Here is a 20,221-nt window from a genome sequence, read left to right on the forward strand (position 1 = left end):
ACCACTTAAATCTTAATCGAAATTCACATGGCAACTCATATAAATATTATCGGAGTCACATAAACCGTAAATTTCTTTTAAAAAAAATTAAAAATAATTTATAAAATAATTTCCCTATAATTTTTTATACGACATATAATATATATTTTATATATAACAGCATACTTAGTTATTACAACTTTCTACAATTTTTTTTAAAGCTAATTTATTTTATATCGTAATAAACTTCTTCGAAAGCAGTTTTTGATCAAAATTAATCTTAACTTTTAAATAACTAAAATCTATATTGCTATACAAAAACATATAGATTATAATTTTTCTAAATATATACCAAAACTATACATTTATACAAGTTATAACGTAATGTTCTGGCAATTCCTATGATATCATCAATTTAAACGATACACTCCATTCGAACACTACCTTCTAGCTAACACTTTTATAATAAGTTTCACCTCAAAAAACTCATCAATGCTTAGTCTACAAGATTCTATATATATTAATTTCCACATAACCATTAATATATATACAACCAAAAATATTTCAAAGGAAAAATCAACACACGTTTCCAACATAGCTACTTAGTTTCTCTCTATATAAACAAACCCCTCAAACCCCATAACAACTCAAAATATTTTCTTAACCATCCTATAATTCCAAACTTTTCTCCTCCAAATTTCCCCTATGGATAATTTTTATACCCATACATTAACAACTTCTCTACTACTCTTTATTTTTACTCACGTACTACTAGTAGTGCATGGCACAATTATTTCACCATGCAACAAAACCCCATATCCTCATGTTTGCCACCATTACATAAAACCCACCCAAAAAATGACCAACACCAACAATTATAGCTTGGACCACTTTTGGTTCCGTGACTTGGCCCTAAAAGTGACCATGGACCAAGCCATGGAAGCACATCGTGTGGTTGCAACCACTGACACAAACTCATTCGACCCACGAGCCAAGTCAGCTTGGCAAGACTGTGTTGACCTCTACAAAGACACCGTTGACCTACTCAACCGAACCATAACAGTAAAAAACACTCATTACGATGATACTCACACGTGGCTTTCCGCTTCTTTCGCTAACCACCAAACTTGTCAAAACGGTTTCAACGAATTCGGTTTAATCCACCACTTCCAAACCATAACAGATAATAATTCCTTAACAAACTTTTCCAAATTGCTTAGCAATTCTCTCTTCATTCACAAGTCTAGTTTTGTCGTTTCGCCTAAAACGACGTCGTTTGGCGGTAACGGACGAAGACGGTTATTAACGTGGCCCAAATGGGTTAATAGAAGGCTTCTTCAATCTTCGTTGAAAACGGGGGCTGATGTTGTGGTGGCTCAAGACGGCTCCGGTAACTATAAGACTGTATCGGAGGGTGTTGCCGCGGCGGCTAAGCTCGGCGGCGGTGGTAAGAGAGTTGTGGTGTATGTGAAAGCTGGTGTTTATAAAGAAAATGTGGAGATTGGAAAAGATGTGAAGAATTTAATGGTTATTGGAGATGGTATGGATGTTTCTGTTGTTACTGGGAATCGAAATCAGGTTGATGGTTCCACTACTTTTAGATCAGCCACTTTTGGTGAGTATATATATATTATATACATATATATAAATGATTTATTGTGATGAACATGCATGATATGAATGGTTATAAACTTTTATAATGATCTATATTAAAAGTTAGTATAAGAATAAGACTTTTATATATTTGATACTAGCAAAAAATGGTGGGGAATGATTTTATTGATATTTAAAATTTATATATATATATAAAAAAATTATGTCAGTGTTTATATCAGATAAAAATAAAATTATGGTATTCGGTAAATTTTTAAAAATTGATAAAAATTTATAGAAGGCACTTTTTTATACACGTAAAAGTATAACTATTTTTAGTGTCACGTTGTGTGTGTAGAATTAATATCTTTTGAAAATTTATTACTAGAGAACCTCATAAAATTATAATATATTAAGTACTTTAAAGGTGTTCAATTTATAGGGGTTTCTAATATTACTTATTTAATTAAAATATAGATTCAATAATAAATTACACCATTATGTACTTTCGTGTATATAATATTATAAAATCAATTTTATGACATTATATTCATCTAGCTATGTAGCTTTCATATCAGTTTTTCTTTTATAAGGAAGGGAATAATAAAGGGTTTAAGTTTGCATGATATAATTAGATTTAAAGTTGAACAAATCAAACATAAATTATAGCCATCACAAATTACTATTAAAAAGAATAAATCTTATTACATTATATATTATTATAATTTATATATAACGTGTATTATACGTATCTTAAATATATGTGTGGCTATAAATCAAACAAATTAAGCATGCAAGCTGTGTATGCATTATTAAGCCTTAGCAAATGTCTTTTTTTTCTCAGTGTTTTTCATAGCAAAAGTTTTAATACTAACATGGATTTTTAAACTTTTTTTGCTAAGGTAAAAATACATTGGTAAAAGTAAATTTTGTTTTACTAGCACAATATCCAACTTTTACTAATACCCTATGAGTTTATAACAAATACTACTACTTGATCATGCATGCATGCATGTTGTCCTTCTTTTTAATATATATACAATATTATAATATATATTCTATATAAATTTTGTATTGTTGATACCAGAAAGGGTTTATATTTTAATTATCCATAATACATATATTAAAAATTACTAACTAAAGTGTCACCTATATTTAATTCAATCATAACTATGAATATAATTTCACATTATTATTATTGGTATAAATATAACTATAGTATATATCAACTTTCTTTACTATTTCTCTAACAAAATTACAATAATAAACTAATTATAATTAAATTATTTGTAATATATATTTTTTTTATTCAATTTCTCATACAAAATTTAAACTTCACAGCGGTTTCCGGCGACGGTTTCATAGCACAAGATATGACATTCGTAAACACCGCCGGACCGGCGAAACATCAAGCGGTGGCGCTCCGCTCCGGCAGCGATCACTCCGTCTTCTACCGATGCAGTTTCAAAGGCTACCAAGACACCTTATACGTCTACTCTCAGCGCCAATTCTACCGTGATTGCAACATCTACGGCACCGTCGATTTCATCTTCGGCGACGCCGTCGCCGTAATCCAAAACTCAAACATTTACGCCATTAAACCGATGTCCGGACAGAAAAACACCGTCACAGCCCAAGCCCGAACCGACCCAAATGAGAACACCGGAATAGTTATCCATAATTCTCGAATCACGGCGTCGTCGGATACTTATTTGGGTCGGCCGTGGCAGAAGTATTCGAGAACGGTTGTGATGAAAACCGGTCTTGATGGGAATATTAATCCCGCCGGTTGGTTACCGTGGAGTGGGAATTTTGCTCTGAGTACTTGTTACTACGCCGAGTATATGAACACCGGCGCCGGCGCCGGTACCGGAGGGAGGGTTAATTGGCCTGGTTATCGTGTTTTGTCGAGTGCGGCGGAAGCCGGGAAGTTTACTGTTGGGAGTTTTTTGGCCGGAGGTTCTTGGATTCCGGCCACCGGAGTTCCTTTCTCATCTGCTCTGTGATGACGTTATAAATAAATAAATTTGAATGTATAATTTTGGTTTGTGTATTTGTGAAATTTTGTATAAATGGGTAATACATTTATAGTAGAATTGGAGAAAAAAAAAGGGTATAAATGTAATTTTAGTGAAAGTTGTGAAACTATTATTATTATTATTATTATTATTATGTAGTCTCAACACAATATATAGGGTGGTGTTGTTTTGTTTTGTTTTTATTTTTAATTTTTGTGTAAAGGAAAAAGTCAATATATGTGAAAATGGATTTGTTTTAATGTCTTTTGATAAAGTTTAATACTATAATTTTTTTTTGAAAGATTAATACTATAAATTTAGTTTCACTATTTGATTAATAAGTATTAATTTAACCATTGTAAAATCAAAATTAAACAAGAAAAAATATGTTTTGAATGTTCTTTATCATGTTAAATTTACGTTTGATGAAATCATAATATTTGCTTTATGCTTTTTGACATAATTTGTATACTAAAATTTATATATTTTTTTTAAAAAAAATACAAAAACTACTTAAAATTGATTAATTTTCTTTTTATATATTTACAGATTTTGTTTAATTTTTATAGGGTTTTACTTATTGTTTTAGAAAAACAAAATGTTATTTTCAAATTGCTTAACAAAATGAAAACCATATCGCAAAGAAAAAAATGAAAAACAACTGAAAAATAATAATTCGTATTTTAGTAAAAAAATTAAAATAAAATCTATAAAAAATATATATATAAATAATAGATTCGTAAAAATATAAATTTTTTATTATCTTTGTATTTATGAAATAATTTAACTTTTAGAAAAAAAATGAACTCAAATCTGTAGGTAGATGCATATATTTTAAGATTTCTTTAGTTTATTATGTACATTTGAGCATTGGTATAAAATAGCAATGCCCTTAAATTTCAGTTAACTCATTTTCGTGCATGCTAATTATTTTGTTACGTGTTTGAAAAACAAATTACTATTTTTAGAAATAATCTTAGCTTTCCAGTTACATTTTTTAATACTTTTTCATTACTATCTTTCATTGGGAAGAAGAATATAAATTTATTTAATTATAAATATATATATATTTATATATATACTAACTTAATATTGGTTGATATATTGGTTCATTAAGAGATATGTTAATTATTTCAATCGAAAAGTAATATACCGAAAGTGTAAATTTTACCAATTAAAGCTCAAGAATGTAAACTCAAAACAAGTGGAGTCAATTTTTTTGTTGGCCATATTCACACACTTCCTCTCAATTTAATTTGTGGTATAAATACTTAAGTTTAATTTTTTGGTTGGAGATAAATATTTAAGATTAATTTTCGACGGTATACCTAAGGAACTTCCGTATAAGTACATGATTGTTAAGTGTTAAATCAATGGTCATATGATAGTTCTTGATTGATATAGGTCATTAAATTTTTTTTATTTAAAAATTAATTTAAATATACAAATAAAAAATAACATAAATAATGATTTGACACTTAATAGTTAAATACCTTCGAAAGTTTCAAAAATATAAAATATATATTTATTTGTAACAAGAATTGAAGAATTAAATGTATTTATACCGTAAATTATTTTTTAATTAATCCAATATCACAATCAATAATTACACAATTTAATTCCGTTATTTAAACATACTAATTACAATTTAGAATAGAGTTTCAGTCAAATATTTCTCATTGATTTTACATGTTATGTCATATCATATATTAATCCATGTCTCATCTCCTAAAAAAGTATTATTCCCTATAAGAAAGATCATTGGATAATCATTTCTAATTTATTTACTTTTTCCTTGATACTTTTTTTCTACCCAAACTATGTAAATTATCCATTTTGATTTATATGGATAAATTTATATTACATCTCTCAAAAAGAATATTTAGGTATTTAAGGTTATTAGTATATTTTTTAAAAAAAATTAGAATAAGTTACACAACTAAAATATTACACATTATTATTTTTTTTATAAGTATTTTAATTTTATAAAAAATTATAGATAATTATTAATAACTACAATGTACACAATTATAAAAAAAAAAAAGAAACTAATAACATGCCAAAATTAAATAAAAAAAAAGAAACTAAAAATCTACTGAAACACACCTAGGTGTACCACAAATTTTAGCAACATTATTTAAGTAATTTATAAAATAAACTAATATATATAATTTTTTAATTGCAGTATTATTATTTTCAATAATTTATTTATATAAATATGGAGTTTTTTTTTTTTTTTTATGTTTCAAAATAGTTTTTTTTATGTATTCTTATAAAAATCTACAAGACAACTCATATAGTAAGCAACAAATTAAGCAATTTAAATCTAAATCGCATAAACTCACATAGCAACTATCAAATCAACTACTAAAGCAAATTAAACCGTAGAAATAAAAATAAAAAATTAAAAATAGTATAAAAGATAATTCTCTTATAAATATATATAATGATTATGGATAATATTATTAGCTTAAGTTTTGAGTTATTTTTTTAATTATTTTGTTCCGTGTTTAGAAAACAATTAACTATTTTCAGAAATGCTCTATAATCGGCCAATCTTACTACTAATTACAGCTCCAATAATGTAAGCTTTCCAATTCATAGATTCTTTCCATTACCATTTTCATGTGCAAAATAAACATATATGGACACGAATATAAATTTGTACTTAAAAAAAATGTTAATAACATATCTAAGACCTAACTATCAACACTAATTAGACTATTAATTAAACGGTGTTATTATCAGCTATTTTTAGGAGATATTAGCTCGTTAATAATGTTATAAATATACCACTACTTAAGGGCATTAATTATTGTGGAAGAAAAAGTTGAAGTAATGTCTTTGATTGGAGAAAGTGACTTCACTTATTTTTGTCCAAGTAAATTTTTCCAATTCAATGACAAAGATGAAAAAAAAAAAATAAACCTTTTAGTTACTTTTGGATGAAACATTGTTGTATCACAATTTAAACTAGGGGAGCAATTTGTGTCATGTTATATATTCGTGTCGTATCTTAGTAGATTGATGTATTACTTTAGTCAACCTAATCGAACAGGTTTTATTTTGTGTCAACAAATCTCAACACTAATCTATTCTATATCATATTCACGTTTTAATTCATGCTATCTACATATCAAATAGATCTGTTACATACTATTATAATATTTATTTGACTGTTGATACACTACACATGTATAATTAAGTAAAATTGATGATTCAAATAATTTATCTCAAAATATCGACAAAATAAAAATTATCAAGTGTGACACCAATTAACTCCATCGCAACTCTAAAAAATATCATGCCAAATGAGTTCAATCTATTTTGAATCTGCACCTATTATTTCTATTCACAATCCATTCAAATTATAGAAATATTAGTGGCAAAACCATAAGAATTTTACGTTTTGTAACATTTAACCACATAAATTCAATTTTTGATGGCAAAATTTACTAAACCCTCATTCTGTTTTGTTCTTTACACTTCAATCCAAAAACCTCAATTAAATACCACAGCGGATTGACTGTGTGTACATAAGTATACACGTTACAAATTTGTAATGGTCTACGTAATATTAATTATAAGTATAAAACAGGGGAAGGTCTATTGTGGCACATAACTGAAATTTTTAGACAAAAGTAAAGAGCAAAACAGAATAAGAGTTCAATAGATTTTTACGTTAAAAATTAAGTTTATATGGTTAAATGGTTAAGTATTAGAAAATGTAAATTTTAGATTGGCACAGCCAGGTCTTAACGAATTTGGAATGATCTAGAATTTGATAGTTGAATCGTTCACACCATTTATTTGCAACAATGATAGTTTCAGTCAAATATGTGAAAAAAAATTGCAATTGCTTTGACATGTCAATCATATCATATTCTAAATTTTAATCCAAGTCTCCTCTCCCTCCTCAGTCCACAACACATTATTGGCCAATAGAAAAATCCTAGTTATTCTCAAAGAAAATAAACATTATTATTAAACACTAGTAGTGCTCAACACATTCTATAAGTGGGGTGTCATACGATTATTTAACGATATTTCTTAAAAGCTAACAGTATGACACCAAAGAAAGTTGAATAGGCACCAGTGATGTCTATAAGCACTTGCAAAGGAAAAATACACGTACAAATCAACACGAAAAAAAAAAAAGATTGAAACTTCAAATTTATGGAGTTCAGATACTGATGGCTGAGGATAGCCACAACATTTACCTTATTTATACATTTATTTTAAACCAAAAATTTATATCTCAATACACTACACATTAATGGTACCCCAATACTCTCATTGTGTGATTGTGTATGAAAATCTACTCAATTTGGTAGAGCATATATAAAAGAAGAGAACCAAATGAAAAAGAAAGACCATTCACCATTTCATAACCATTTTTAATGAAACCTCCAAATTCCATACCGATTGATGCTCGTCTATGTAATCACGGTTGGGGCAGATCGGCCGGTGTATTCTTGCATCTTCGAAAGCTTAAGAGCAACCTCAACCTGTGATAAAACAGAGTTTTAGTTAATAAACTGAATCGATGAAGGGAAAAAGAAAAAACATGTTAGGTGGAGACTCACGAGAGGACCAAGTGCGTCTTGAGACTCCCTGCCAATTTTAGATGGATCCTTTTCGTACTGCTCAATGTATAGACGGATGGTTGCGCCTTCTGAGCCAGTGCCAGAGAGACGGAATACCTGCAATTTTGTTAAGGCAGAGAATAAGAATCAATGAAAGAAAAGATTACAAAATACTCAATATGGTTTGGGGGGAGAGGATTTTACAAGTTCGATGAAAATGGCTAAAATATGAAAACCAGCTGTGAATTCTTTGCAGATAGTTAATTCAGCTATTAATAAAAATTGTCATAACCACAAATAACATGGTGTTTAAGCACATAATTAATCATTTAAGGTGATGAAATTTGAACTCACCAATCTTGAGCCGTCCTCAAACAAGTATCGAATACCCTGGTGTTTTGAAATGGAACCATCAACAGGATCTTTGTACTCAAATTCATCACCATGGACAACCTTGGAAACATCAGAACGTGCACTCTTCACTATCCTGTAAAATAAGCAGTATAATTTTAGTGAAAAAGGTCCAATAATTTGTTACAATCACCGAACAGGAAAACATGAATTCTTGTTGAAAGACAATTAATGTGAAGAAAACAGGTTAACATAGAAAATCATTTCCCTCTAAAATAGAGAGCAATAAGAAAGTAAATATGTAGAACAGTAATTTCCTAAGCTGCAACTACAGTTTCAGGTCACTCATTTAGTGAAAAACATATTAAAGTAGAGACAGAAATCAAAGAAGACTTAAGTTGGAGAAAAGCCAAAAGCCTTTACATTAATTAATCAACAACAGTAAAATAAGCATGATAAAGCCTCACATGATTTCAGAAACTTTTACCTTAGCACACAGTAGCACATAGTAAGAATGTATTGTCACGATTTGAAAATGATAAGAGGTGATCAAGAGTAAAACTTGGAAACATATGAAAAATAAGTAGTTTAAGTACGATAAACATACTCATTTACTTCAGGAAGAGATGATTGTAACTTCACCAAGTACGCCATTAGTTCCTTTGCTTTACCCGCATCCACATTCTTCAAGCAGTAATTTCAAATAATTAGACAAAGTGAGTATCCCGTCACTAAATGTAACGTAGAAAGACTAAAAGAAGTAAAGTGAAAGGTTTAGAATTTAATTCATAAAATATCCTTGAATATCATTTATTTATTAGCCAAAAAAATATATAAGTAAATTTACAATTTATTGCAACTAGATGGGAAAACAAAGTCACATTATGTTTCTAACAATGGAGGTAATTTCTTAATATCTCTCCCATTACAACAGGCTAAAGAATACTTTACCTCATAGTCATATCGAGTATAGTAATGGCGACCATATTTAGCCCAATGTTGACGAACTATTTCTTCAACTGTCACAAGCTTTCCACCACCAAGGTTATCCTTATTCTTATACGCAAGAATGGATAACCAAGCCAAAACTGCCCAGATCCCATCTTTCTCCCGAATGTGGTCAGAACCTATCCAATGAAAATGTGGCAAGCATTTACAGATGTCCAACAATATCAAATGGTTTAATTATTTGTACGAAAGCTAATACTAAAACTAACCAGTTCCAAAACTTTCTTCACCACAAACAGAGCATAATCCAGCATCCATCAAGTTACCAAAAAATTTCCAGCCAGTAGGTACCTCAAAGAACTTCAAATTCAAATGCTTAGCTACAACATCAAGAGCAGCTGAAGTAGGCATGCTCCTACAAATAACAAAGTTCCCACATATAAACAAAAAATCACTAACCATTAAGAGAAACATATTCAAACACAACAACATATGAGTTACTTAAAATCGTTAAAGGTCTCACACATGAGCAAGAAATTAAAGATAAAATGAAATATTAGAAGTTAAAATACAGACACATTAAGACATGCAAGGAATGATAGAAAAAAGAGAACCTGGCAACTCCCTTCAGACCAGCAGAAAAGTATGGGATAGCATCAACAGCATTTGCAGCAATTATGGCAACAGAATCCGAAGGAGTGACAAAAAACCTGAAGATAGAAATATATGTTATAAATAAAAGCCATCAACAAGATTATAAATTCACTCGTAAAGATAATAATACCTTTTACCAAGGACCATATTACGGTCTGCATCACCATCAGCAGCAGCACCAAATTCAGGAGGTTCGCCTTGAGTATCCGATTTTCCCAAACCCATTCGAGCAACCAACTCTTTAGCATAAGTCAGATTAGGGTCTGGATGTCCTCCACCAAAATCTTCCTGTTATCAAGAATCAATGATAAAGAATAAGTTTGAGTTGTTAGACTACAAAATTCCAACCCAGATTAAGAATAATGCACAAAAAAAGAGTCCTGAAGTTGGACAAACCTTGGGTGTGCAGTTAATTAAAGAGCTCTCTTGTGCGCCAAGCTCTTCCACGAAAATACGGCTTGCATAAGCCCCAGCAACTCCATGCAAGGCATCATAACTTTAACATGACAACATATTAAGGTTACAACTTACACACACAAAATTATATTATATACACCTGAAAATGAACTTTGGGCACCAAGGTCGAAAAACTAGGTACCAGAATGTAAAGTTGGGAGATGTTAGAAGCTTTCGGATAGCCTCAAAATCAAAAATTGACCTGCAAAGTTAAGGGAGCAATTAAACTAAATGCATATCAAGGAAGTGATGGATATCACAGATCAAAATAACCATAGAACAAACAAAAGACCATAATTGCTCAAAAAGACTAACAAAAAAAAAATCACATAACAATCTTTTGCAGCATAGCACTGATTTTTGCAGCATACAGCTCTTCTTCAGACAGGACAATATATGCATATTATATCAAGTTGAGCAAAAATGTTGAGCCATGTTGATCGTAAAGGGGAATCTTACTTCATCAGTTTAACATAATCACTTGCACAATCAAAAACTTCAACATCAAATTGTCCTTCAGGCCCCGCAAAGCTCGTAACACCATTTGTAGAGATGTCAAACTGGCATTTGTAACATAACAACATTATTAACAACTCTCAACTCCAGCAGATCAATTAGAATAAAATAAAACTAGAAAGAAAAAAAAAATGTGCTTGGGATGAATGGGTAGATTACATCGGGCAGATCAGCAGTTAAATACTCCTTGATTGTCGTTGTGTTCTCATATATCTTGTCAGTGATACCCTCCGGAGCAGGTCCACCATTCTCCATGTTGTATTTAATCCCAAAATCCTGACATGAAGAAGAAACAAAGAAAGAATCATCATTATTATTCATGTCGAGTCAAAATTATATATACAGACAACAAGAAAACTAAATCTTAAGTTAACTACAGCTGAGAATATTATTAGTTACTAAACTGCTTCGTATGCCACCTTGTGATAAGTAAGATCTGATTACAAATACTATCAAACTTCACATCTCCCAGATTTAAAAATTAAATATTAAAAGATAAATCACCAGGAAGAAGGAAGAAAAAATAATGTTATGACCTACCTCATTAGGACCACCCGGATTATGACTTGCAGTCAATATAAATGCTCCCGATGCCTTTGATCCCTGATATTGAAGTTAAATAGCATTAATTAATGGATTAATTGTCCATTTCATAGATATCAAATGCTACCTTCGAAATTGGAATATGGAAGTGGAGAAAGGAATTGTGTAAAGTTAATGTTTAACAGATTATAACTTACATCCACTCCAGTTCTTTCACGTATAACAGCTGACACAGCGGGAGTTGAGAGTAGACCATTCTGACCAACCCATATGCGCCTTACTCCATTGGCTGCTGCCATCTTAGTAATTATCTGTTAATTAGAAAAAATAAATTAAGTGTTAGATTTTATTACATCATATAGGAAGTAAAACATATGATTCTACAAAATCAAAACTAGAAATCATAATCTTAGTATGTTATTTCACAATTGTAGGGTATACACTTAATTAAGAAATGTTTCCCTTTTTTCATAAGTTTATAACATAGACATTGAGATAATTATTCTTATCAAGCAATACTAAATTGTTGGACAAGTTTGCTAATCTAATGTGATACATATTAAGTTCCCGTTTCATACAAAGTGTCTACTCATACCCATCCATTTTTTAACCCTGATATTAGGTCATGAACCACAGTTCAGAGGTACAAAAACAAATAGATGTTATGGTACATGAATAGCCTCCTTTGTGTAGAGAGAAGAGAGAGAGTGAAAGATCAACCAAACTCTATTCATTTTGACTGCATTTAGATACATGTTTAAACTTGAACAAAATTACCTGAATAGCATCCTTTGAGTAATACCGGCCATCACCAGATACAACAAGTGTTGCACCTGCATAAATGATCATCAGGGTTATAGTAATTCAAGTTGACCTATTTAAAGAGCATAACAGTTAAAAGCGATAGAGCAAAAGTGAAATTCGAAGAGAAATGTGAAGGCGTTGTGCGCATATATACCTCTAACTTTTTCTGCAGTAAGGGCATTGAATGTTGCCTGAACAAAATTCTCTAAGTAGTGAGGCTGAACAAAAACCTTCACCTGTCAAGGTCAAGGAACCATATATATTAGTATGTTAAAGACAATAAATAATAATCATTATGCTTGTTTAAAAATAAAATAAAATTAAATTAAAAGGCCATCTCAGTTGGTCATTTGAACATAATACAAGCAAAGGTGCATTTATTTAATAATCTTATACTCAAGCAAGCAATATCAATTTCATTAAAATTTTCAAATTCAAAAATCTTCTATCTGTTGGGGAGAACCGGGATTAAATTTTACATAATGATGGAACAGTTTCAAAGGCATTGCCCTATACATAAAAGACGAAAACCAGCAGACCAAGTAGCTATTCTTTGATGTTTAATAAAGAAAATTTGTCAACAATTCAAAGGTACCCAATTAAAATATTTGTATCACAATCTTAATAAACAAGCATGCTAACCATATAAGCCAACAAATAAAATACTTATAGTACAACTGTTTACTTTGTCATAAGAAACAAAAACAATACTAGATCTGATAGAACTAATTAATCACTCATTTTAATCACTTGTACATCATTAAAAGAAATTGGCAAGAAGAAAATCAACCATCCATGAGTTACCACTATAATCTCCATAATTTAAGTGGCATGACCACTCTACAGATATATGAGCTCTGTAAAAACTTGTGGCATTTTTACCAAGAAGGAAGTTATTTTGTGATGAGCTTCATATAAATGGGATTCTCTTTCATGTCCAATTACTGATGGCTTGTTTGATCAAGTTCAGCACTATTCAATTAAACTAATAAAGCCAGGGAGAATTATAGAGAACAATTGAATATGATTTTGCAGGGATTAATTTAAAATGGTAGACAATTTAGATTTTTCAATCAATTACAAAAATAAAATCGCAACATCAAATGAGACAGTCAAAAGCATTATATAATACACAACAGATTTTAGCATAATCATGAGGCTTGGAAGATAATAATTCATAGGCCAAATATTAAAAATATGAAATATTTCAAAGATGGTATGGTATTATCAATAGCAAAAGAAGCTGATATGGCCTTACTAAGAGCAGATCCAGAACATGAGAATTTTTTACGTTTTAGTATAGGAAGCAAACCATCATCTTTACTTATGCTGGTAAAAAATATCTAATAATTAAAAACAATACATCATGGTCATTTTGCAATATCACATTCTCTGTTTTATATATAGATATATATGATCTCAAAACTAGAGATATATTTTAACAATTTAACATCAGAAATTTTTATAGGGTGAGAAAATAAGGATTCTCTATCTACATCTTAGATCTTTAATATTAATGGCCATCCCCACCCTGCCTCATACACCTACAAATGAAAAAGTTTGGACGACCCACATATTTTCAAGAATATTATCGAACAAAGTTCAATACTTTCCAGTCTTTACTTCCTCAAATACATACTGACATTCAGAGATAATAAATAAATATATTCAACAATGGGAAGTGGAAGTATTTTTGTAGAATAAACAGAGTTCCAACAATGAGAGAATGGAACCGAAGAAAAAAAATCAACAAAAACAAATAAATTGACACATCATATGTCAAAGAACAAGCAGATAAGATCCCATTCAATTACAATTTCATATAAATCCAAATCCAAAACCAAAATCAACCACCCATACGGATCAGCCTGATCCAATGAAGCAATTTCGATTTCAAATCACTGATCTAAAAATCGCAAACGCAAACAAAGAAGCACGATCGAATCAAAATGAAGGGAAATTTAACGAAAGCAGAGTGAAAAAATGAAGAAACGGAAATGAAATGCAGAGAAAAAGAAAGAACGTTACTTTCTTGCGGAGACCAGAGGTTCCAGGCTTCTGGCCATCGAAAGGCTTGGTCTGAACTCTGGAAACATTGAACAACACCATTGTTGTAGCTTGGTTGAAGAGAAGAGAGAGAGAGATGATAGTGAAAATGGGGAATGAGATACTCTGTGATTTATAAGCTAAGCTAATTATATAACAAAATATATGTGGCAAAACCAAACCTTACAAAGAGTGACGAGTGTACTTCAATTTTTTCATTTATTAATATTAATTAATTAATATTAGGTTATTTTATTGTGTACTTTCTATAATAAATTTATTTAAAATATTTTGTAAAATTTTAAAAAATATAAAATAATTTATAATATAAAAAATAATATTTTAAATAATGTATTTTATACTCGTATAAAATAAAATAATCATGTTTTAAAATAATTTATGTTAAATTTTTATGAATTTTTTAAAATTTTATGTGACCTTAAAAATAATTTGATAAAAAAATTATTTGGGATAATAAAGGTACTTTCTTTTTTAAGTAAGAGTATTGTAAAATTTTCTTTTTTTTTTATTATTTTAAATTAAATTAAAATTTTTAATTTTGTAAGAGAAACTAAGGACAAGAGAGAGAAAAGAGGTGAGTGTGTGATAAACGTAAGAATTTCTCCACCACCCACTGGGCCCATTTTAGAATATTCTGAGTATATTTAGTTTGATTGGATGTTTAATATACACTACTTATTTATTTTGGTATCATAAGAATTTAAAATAATTTATAAAATTTTAAGAAATTCAGAATAATTTATAATATAAAAAATAGTATTCAAATAGTCTATTTTACATGCGTGTAAAATAAAATAATCACGCGTACAGTATAATGTTTGAATTTATTTTTGGCATATTAAATTTTTTTGAATTTCTCACAATTTTGCAAGATGTCTTAAATAAATATAACGTACATAACCATAAGAAAAGATTTAACTAAAAAATTATTTCAGATACTAAAACAGATAAGAGTGCATCAGCGCATTCTTTTTAAATTGTGCATTGTAAAATTTTTCCAAATGATATTATACGATTAACTATAGTATAAATATGATTGTTTCCCCAAGAATTATGTAGGATTTTGTTTCCTGAACTATTCTTTATCGCAAAAGTTATTTCTAAATTATGTAAATTGTTGTAAATATTCCTACTAAGTTTCTTATTTTTTAAAAATAATTTGCTTATGTAAAGTTACTAGTATAATTGCAATACATGAACTTATTTAATAATTTTAAACTACCTAAAATTCAGTTTATTTACATTAAACATACAAACAATAACTTTAAAAATACACATACATACTCTTATAATTTATCATTAGATAGTTATATATGTAGTTATATTTTATCTGAACTCTTAAACTGAAATATATTAACATTATGTTAGTGGTATATAAACAAATTATTTAAATAAATGACTAAAATTCAACTACGTATACATGGGTTATTTACAACAATTTTTATAATTTAGGGAGAATTTTTGAAAAAATTAAGAAGCAAATGGAAAGATAAATCCTTGTTGCTCTAGTGTCGTGGAAACTACTTGCAGGTATGGATCTAAAATTAGAGATGAAAGAAAGAGATGAGTTTAGGAAGAAGAAAGAAGAGAAAAATAAATTATTTTTGATTTTTTTCTATTTTTTTAATTTTTTTTCTAAATTTTTAAATATTTTAATTTATTTTTTTAATTATTAATATTAAGTGGACCAATAAAAATTTACCATGTATAATTTTTGTACACTGTGACAGACCACTTTAACACTTAATAGACCAAAGTTGACAGAAGGAGTACTGACCAAGACGATGGTAGAGATTAGAGGCTTTAGCCATAATTTTTCCAATATAAGAGTTAAATTGTACAAAATTTAAAAGTGTAGCGAGTTTAACTGTAAATTACCTAAAAAAGAGAAAAATCACATATGCTCGTGAAAAATTGTTGACAATAAGGAAGACAGAGACGTCGCGGATGGGGCTTCGATCGCATTTCTATGAGAATAAAGAGTAAGGAAAACGGGGTAGGTTTGGGGGCAGAGACGATGTCGAGTGGGTTCTAGTACTGATAATAGAGAGGGAGATCAAGAAAGGGAAGAGATAGAGAGAGAACAAGAAAAAATTATGATAAAGGGTATTTTTGGAACCCATTTTTTCCCAACTTTTTTAGTTATTATTTTTTGTAATTATTGGCTCCCCTTAAAATATTAGTTTTACATTTGGTTCCCTCATAATCACTAACATCTTTGCTTTTGTATTTGAATGGAGTGATTTATATTTTTTAAAAGTGAATTGCTACGAGACATATATAGTGTTTAGTAGCACGATAAAGTATTATTATTTTATAATTAGTTACTAATTTTTTTATAATACTAAAATAAATGGGATTTGATATTAAATTACACTAATAGTAATATTACGTGGTATTATGGGTGCTTTTTAACGTTTTTCTTTTATAAATGACTTAATATTTTTATATTTAATTTATTCGGAATAATATTGTCGAATAATATTATTATGTGGGTTTTTTTAATAGCTATTCTTTGTATGAATTATTAGTTATGTATGACATTATTTTTGTTATTTGTTATTAAAAGAAAATTAAGTGTTGAGTACTGGATTAAATCGTTTTTGGGAGAGTTGAAGGTTAATTGTGATGCTGCTATTTTTTCTGGAGAAAGGAGTCATGGCTTGGGATGGATTGCTAGAGATCATGCTGGGTTGTGCTTTGCTGCTGCTGCAATCAAGCTCCGAGGTGAGATTGACCCTGTTGTTGCTGAGGCGTTATCCATGAAGGAGGCTTTGAGTTGGGTTAAATCTTCCTGGGAAGACGGCAAGACTGTTGAGGACTTTTGTCCTACCGCGGTGATTTTGGAGTCGGATTGTCTTGTGTTGGTGAATGCTATCAATAGCAAGAGCCATATTCTTTCTCCTCTTGGTCTTATTATTTCGGATTGTATTCATCTTATACGATCCTTGTCTAATTTTCATGTTTCAGTTCAGTTTGTTAAACGATCTGGGAACCAAGCGGCTAACTGGTTAGCTCGTTCTTCTGATTCATGTCCTGATCGTATTTCCAATAGGGGGTCTGTCCCTGCTGGTTTGGAAGCTATTTTTAATTATTTTGGTATTTAGGAGAGTTTAAATTTTTTTATATATATATTTATTTTAACACTAAAGCTTCACCTATACATATATTTGTTTTTGGGTATATATATTATTAAAGACTAAACTGTATGTACAGTAAGCAATCTAGTAAATAACGGTTGAAATTTTATTTTCGACACTATAAATTATTTTAAAAAAAATTAAATTATAAGTAATCTAAAATAACTACAACGTATATAGTTATAAAAAAAAATTAACTTAAATTTTTTTTAAATACTAAAATAATTAAATAAATAAATCTACTAAAATACCTATTTCAATAAAGTATAATATTGATTTTTCTAATATATTTTTGCATGAGAAAAACAGATATAAGTTATATCTTGTGTGGGCCATGACTGAGTAGGCTTAGCTACTAGTGTATATATAATATAAGAATTTGGAGTATTAAGAGAAAGAAACAAATTAATAAATTCTCACAAGTAGAGAAAAGATTAGCAACCACACCTCCCAAAACCAAATAGATAAGAGCCCATATATATATATGAGGTCCTTTCCTTTTAATCCATATATTCAATAATGAGACATCCAAATTTGAAGACTACAAATTAATGATAAATATTTCAACAAATATATATATGTGCTCAAAATTATAGTAATAAAATAAAATAATTTATTATAAGAATGTGAAAATATGTAATTTAGAAAGTAAAATGAGGTGTGTAGTAAAAAAAATATGGGCTGTTATAAATATTAATAATTATGTGGATGTCCAAATCTTTTATTTATTACCATGAATTGTAATGAACATTCATCTTTTCCTTAGTTTCCCTTTTTTTTAGTTTCTTAATATCTCACTCTTATATTTGTATAAATAGAGGTTCACCCCATTGGAATAAATAACTCAGAAATTCTCATTCACTTTATCTTTCTCTCTTCATCTTCTTCTTCTTTCTTCTCATCTACTTTATATTATTTTATATTATTTTATAACATGGGCCTATTTATTGGAGTAATAAGAGTTTGGATTAGATTGTATTAGATATCTATTTTTTTTAATTAGATTGAATTAATTTAGTTAAATTTAATTGGGTTGAATCAGTTCGGTTCAATTAGATTATGTCCCTTTAAATATACCATATATAGGATTATATTTTAAAATTCATTAATTTGTGATTTAATTAAGTAGGGTAATATAACTAATATGAATAACTAGTATTATAAAGTTCCCATAACAAGACTAGTTCTATCTCAAAGTATGAAAACTTAATGATCGATATTTTTAAGACTAATTATAATGTAATTAATATTCTTGTGCTTATTACTATTAGTAAAATGAGAGACATTCCACAAAGAAAAGTAACAACTCATAAACTCGAGTAAAATGCACTAATGATAGAGTAATAATCCTCTTCGAAACAAAACAAATCTTTAAAATGTACTTTTGAGACAATATCAATCTTCCAACTAAATCAAATTACTTATTTCATTGATTAATTATCTATTTGTAAAATGAATTACATATTTATAATAGTTACGACAATTTACTAATCTTTCATGTAACAATAGTATTTTAGAAACTTTACGTAAGGATTGATGATACCTCCATCTAATTATTTATATATACTTTTTTCATTAAAAAAAAAAAAAAAAAAAAAAAAAAAACTCTTTATCTAAACAACTTACTTTTTCTTTCTTACACCTTAAATTCTTGCGTTTGAGAATTAAAAAATCATTTCTTGTATCCGATCTTATGTACTATGTGTATATTTTTTAAATTATTAGATATTGTGATAGAAGGAACATGAAGAAGATTGGTTAGGGACAAAGTTTTGGAAGTGAAAGGAGAAATGAGAGAAATATTATCAATATTTTCAATGTCAAGACCAGTACCATTACTTACAAAGACTTGTTCTTGGCCAGAATAGTATGCATGAGGCAATGTTGGCTCCATCAGGAGTGAGATGATGAGTGGCACCAGAATCCGGGTACCAGCTGTCATCTTGGACAATCTCAGGTGTTGCAAAACAAAGCCTGCATTTTTGCAACATTAGCTGAGGCAGAGAACTGATTAAAACACTCGGGACCTGTAAAAGATTTATCAAATCTATAGAAATATTGCTTGACAGTGTGCCCGAGCTTGTGGCATAGCTGACATTGAGGTTTTTGTGTCCAAGACTGAGAGGCTCCTCGACCTATAGATGCATAACCTCTGCCACTGTTGTGAGGATTAGGACCTCGACTGGTATTGGAAACACCTCGAGACAGATGTTGCATTTGAGATTGATTCTCAGTAGATCGAAGGGGATGACCACGATTGTATCCACCAGGTGTTTGAGATTTGGAGAAATACATTTATCGGTATTATTTCCATAAAAGGGCCTGGTGTGAGCTAAGTTAGCCTCACTTTTACTGATGTCAAGTGATTTGGCATTCTTTTCAATCCGAACCGATTGTGCCATTAATAGAGCCTCCATTTCTGCAACAGAATAGGAGTCTTTTCTTGTAGTAACAGAAGTAACAAATACATCATATTCTGGTGGTAGTCCATTGAAGATGGCTTCAATGTGGTCTTGAGCCGATTGTTTGTGTCCAATAGTAGCAAGAAGATCAATTATTACTTTGA

General features: G+C 29.4%; 2 protein-coding genes across 2 annotated transcripts; one reads left to right on the forward strand and one right to left on the reverse strand.

The window, feature by feature from the left end:
- Positions 1–584: 584 nt before the first annotated feature.
- LOC115713078 (pectinesterase) lies at positions 585–3,598 on the forward strand. Its single transcript, XM_061113161.1, has 2 exons — positions 585–1,594; positions 2,914–3,598. The coding sequence occupies exons 1-2, from the start codon at positions 685–687 to the stop codon at positions 3,576–3,578; spliced, it is 1,575 nt and encodes a 524-aa protein (XP_060969144.1). The 5' UTR covers positions 585–684; the 3' UTR covers positions 3,579–3,598.
- A 4,139-nt stretch (positions 3,599–7,737) lies between these two features.
- On the reverse strand, positions 7,738–14,713 carry LOC115712769 (phosphoglucomutase, cytoplasmic). Its single transcript, XM_030641126.2, has 17 exons — positions 14,477–14,713; positions 12,603–12,684; positions 12,422–12,477; positions 11,842–11,955; positions 11,642–11,704; positions 11,261–11,377; positions 11,045–11,145; positions 10,728–10,787; positions 10,526–10,625; positions 10,260–10,417; positions 10,090–10,185; positions 9,745–9,890; positions 9,479–9,654; positions 9,135–9,211; positions 8,531–8,663; positions 8,177–8,293; positions 7,738–8,098 (listed from the first exon to the last, which is right to left on the reverse strand). Exons 1-17 carry the CDS (start codon positions 14,555–14,557, stop codon positions 8,027–8,029), a joined length of 1,749 nt encoding a protein of 582 aa, XP_030496986.2. The 5' UTR covers positions 14,558–14,713; the 3' UTR covers positions 7,738–8,026.
- Positions 14,714–20,221: the final 5,508 nt, after the last annotated feature.

Source organism: Cannabis sativa, chromosome 4 (assembly GCF_029168945.1).
Source record: "Cannabis sativa cultivar Pink pepper isolate KNU-18-1 chromosome 4, ASM2916894v1, whole genome shotgun sequence".
Classification (NCBI taxonomy): Eukaryota; Viridiplantae; Streptophyta; class Magnoliopsida; order Rosales; family Cannabaceae; genus Cannabis; species Cannabis sativa.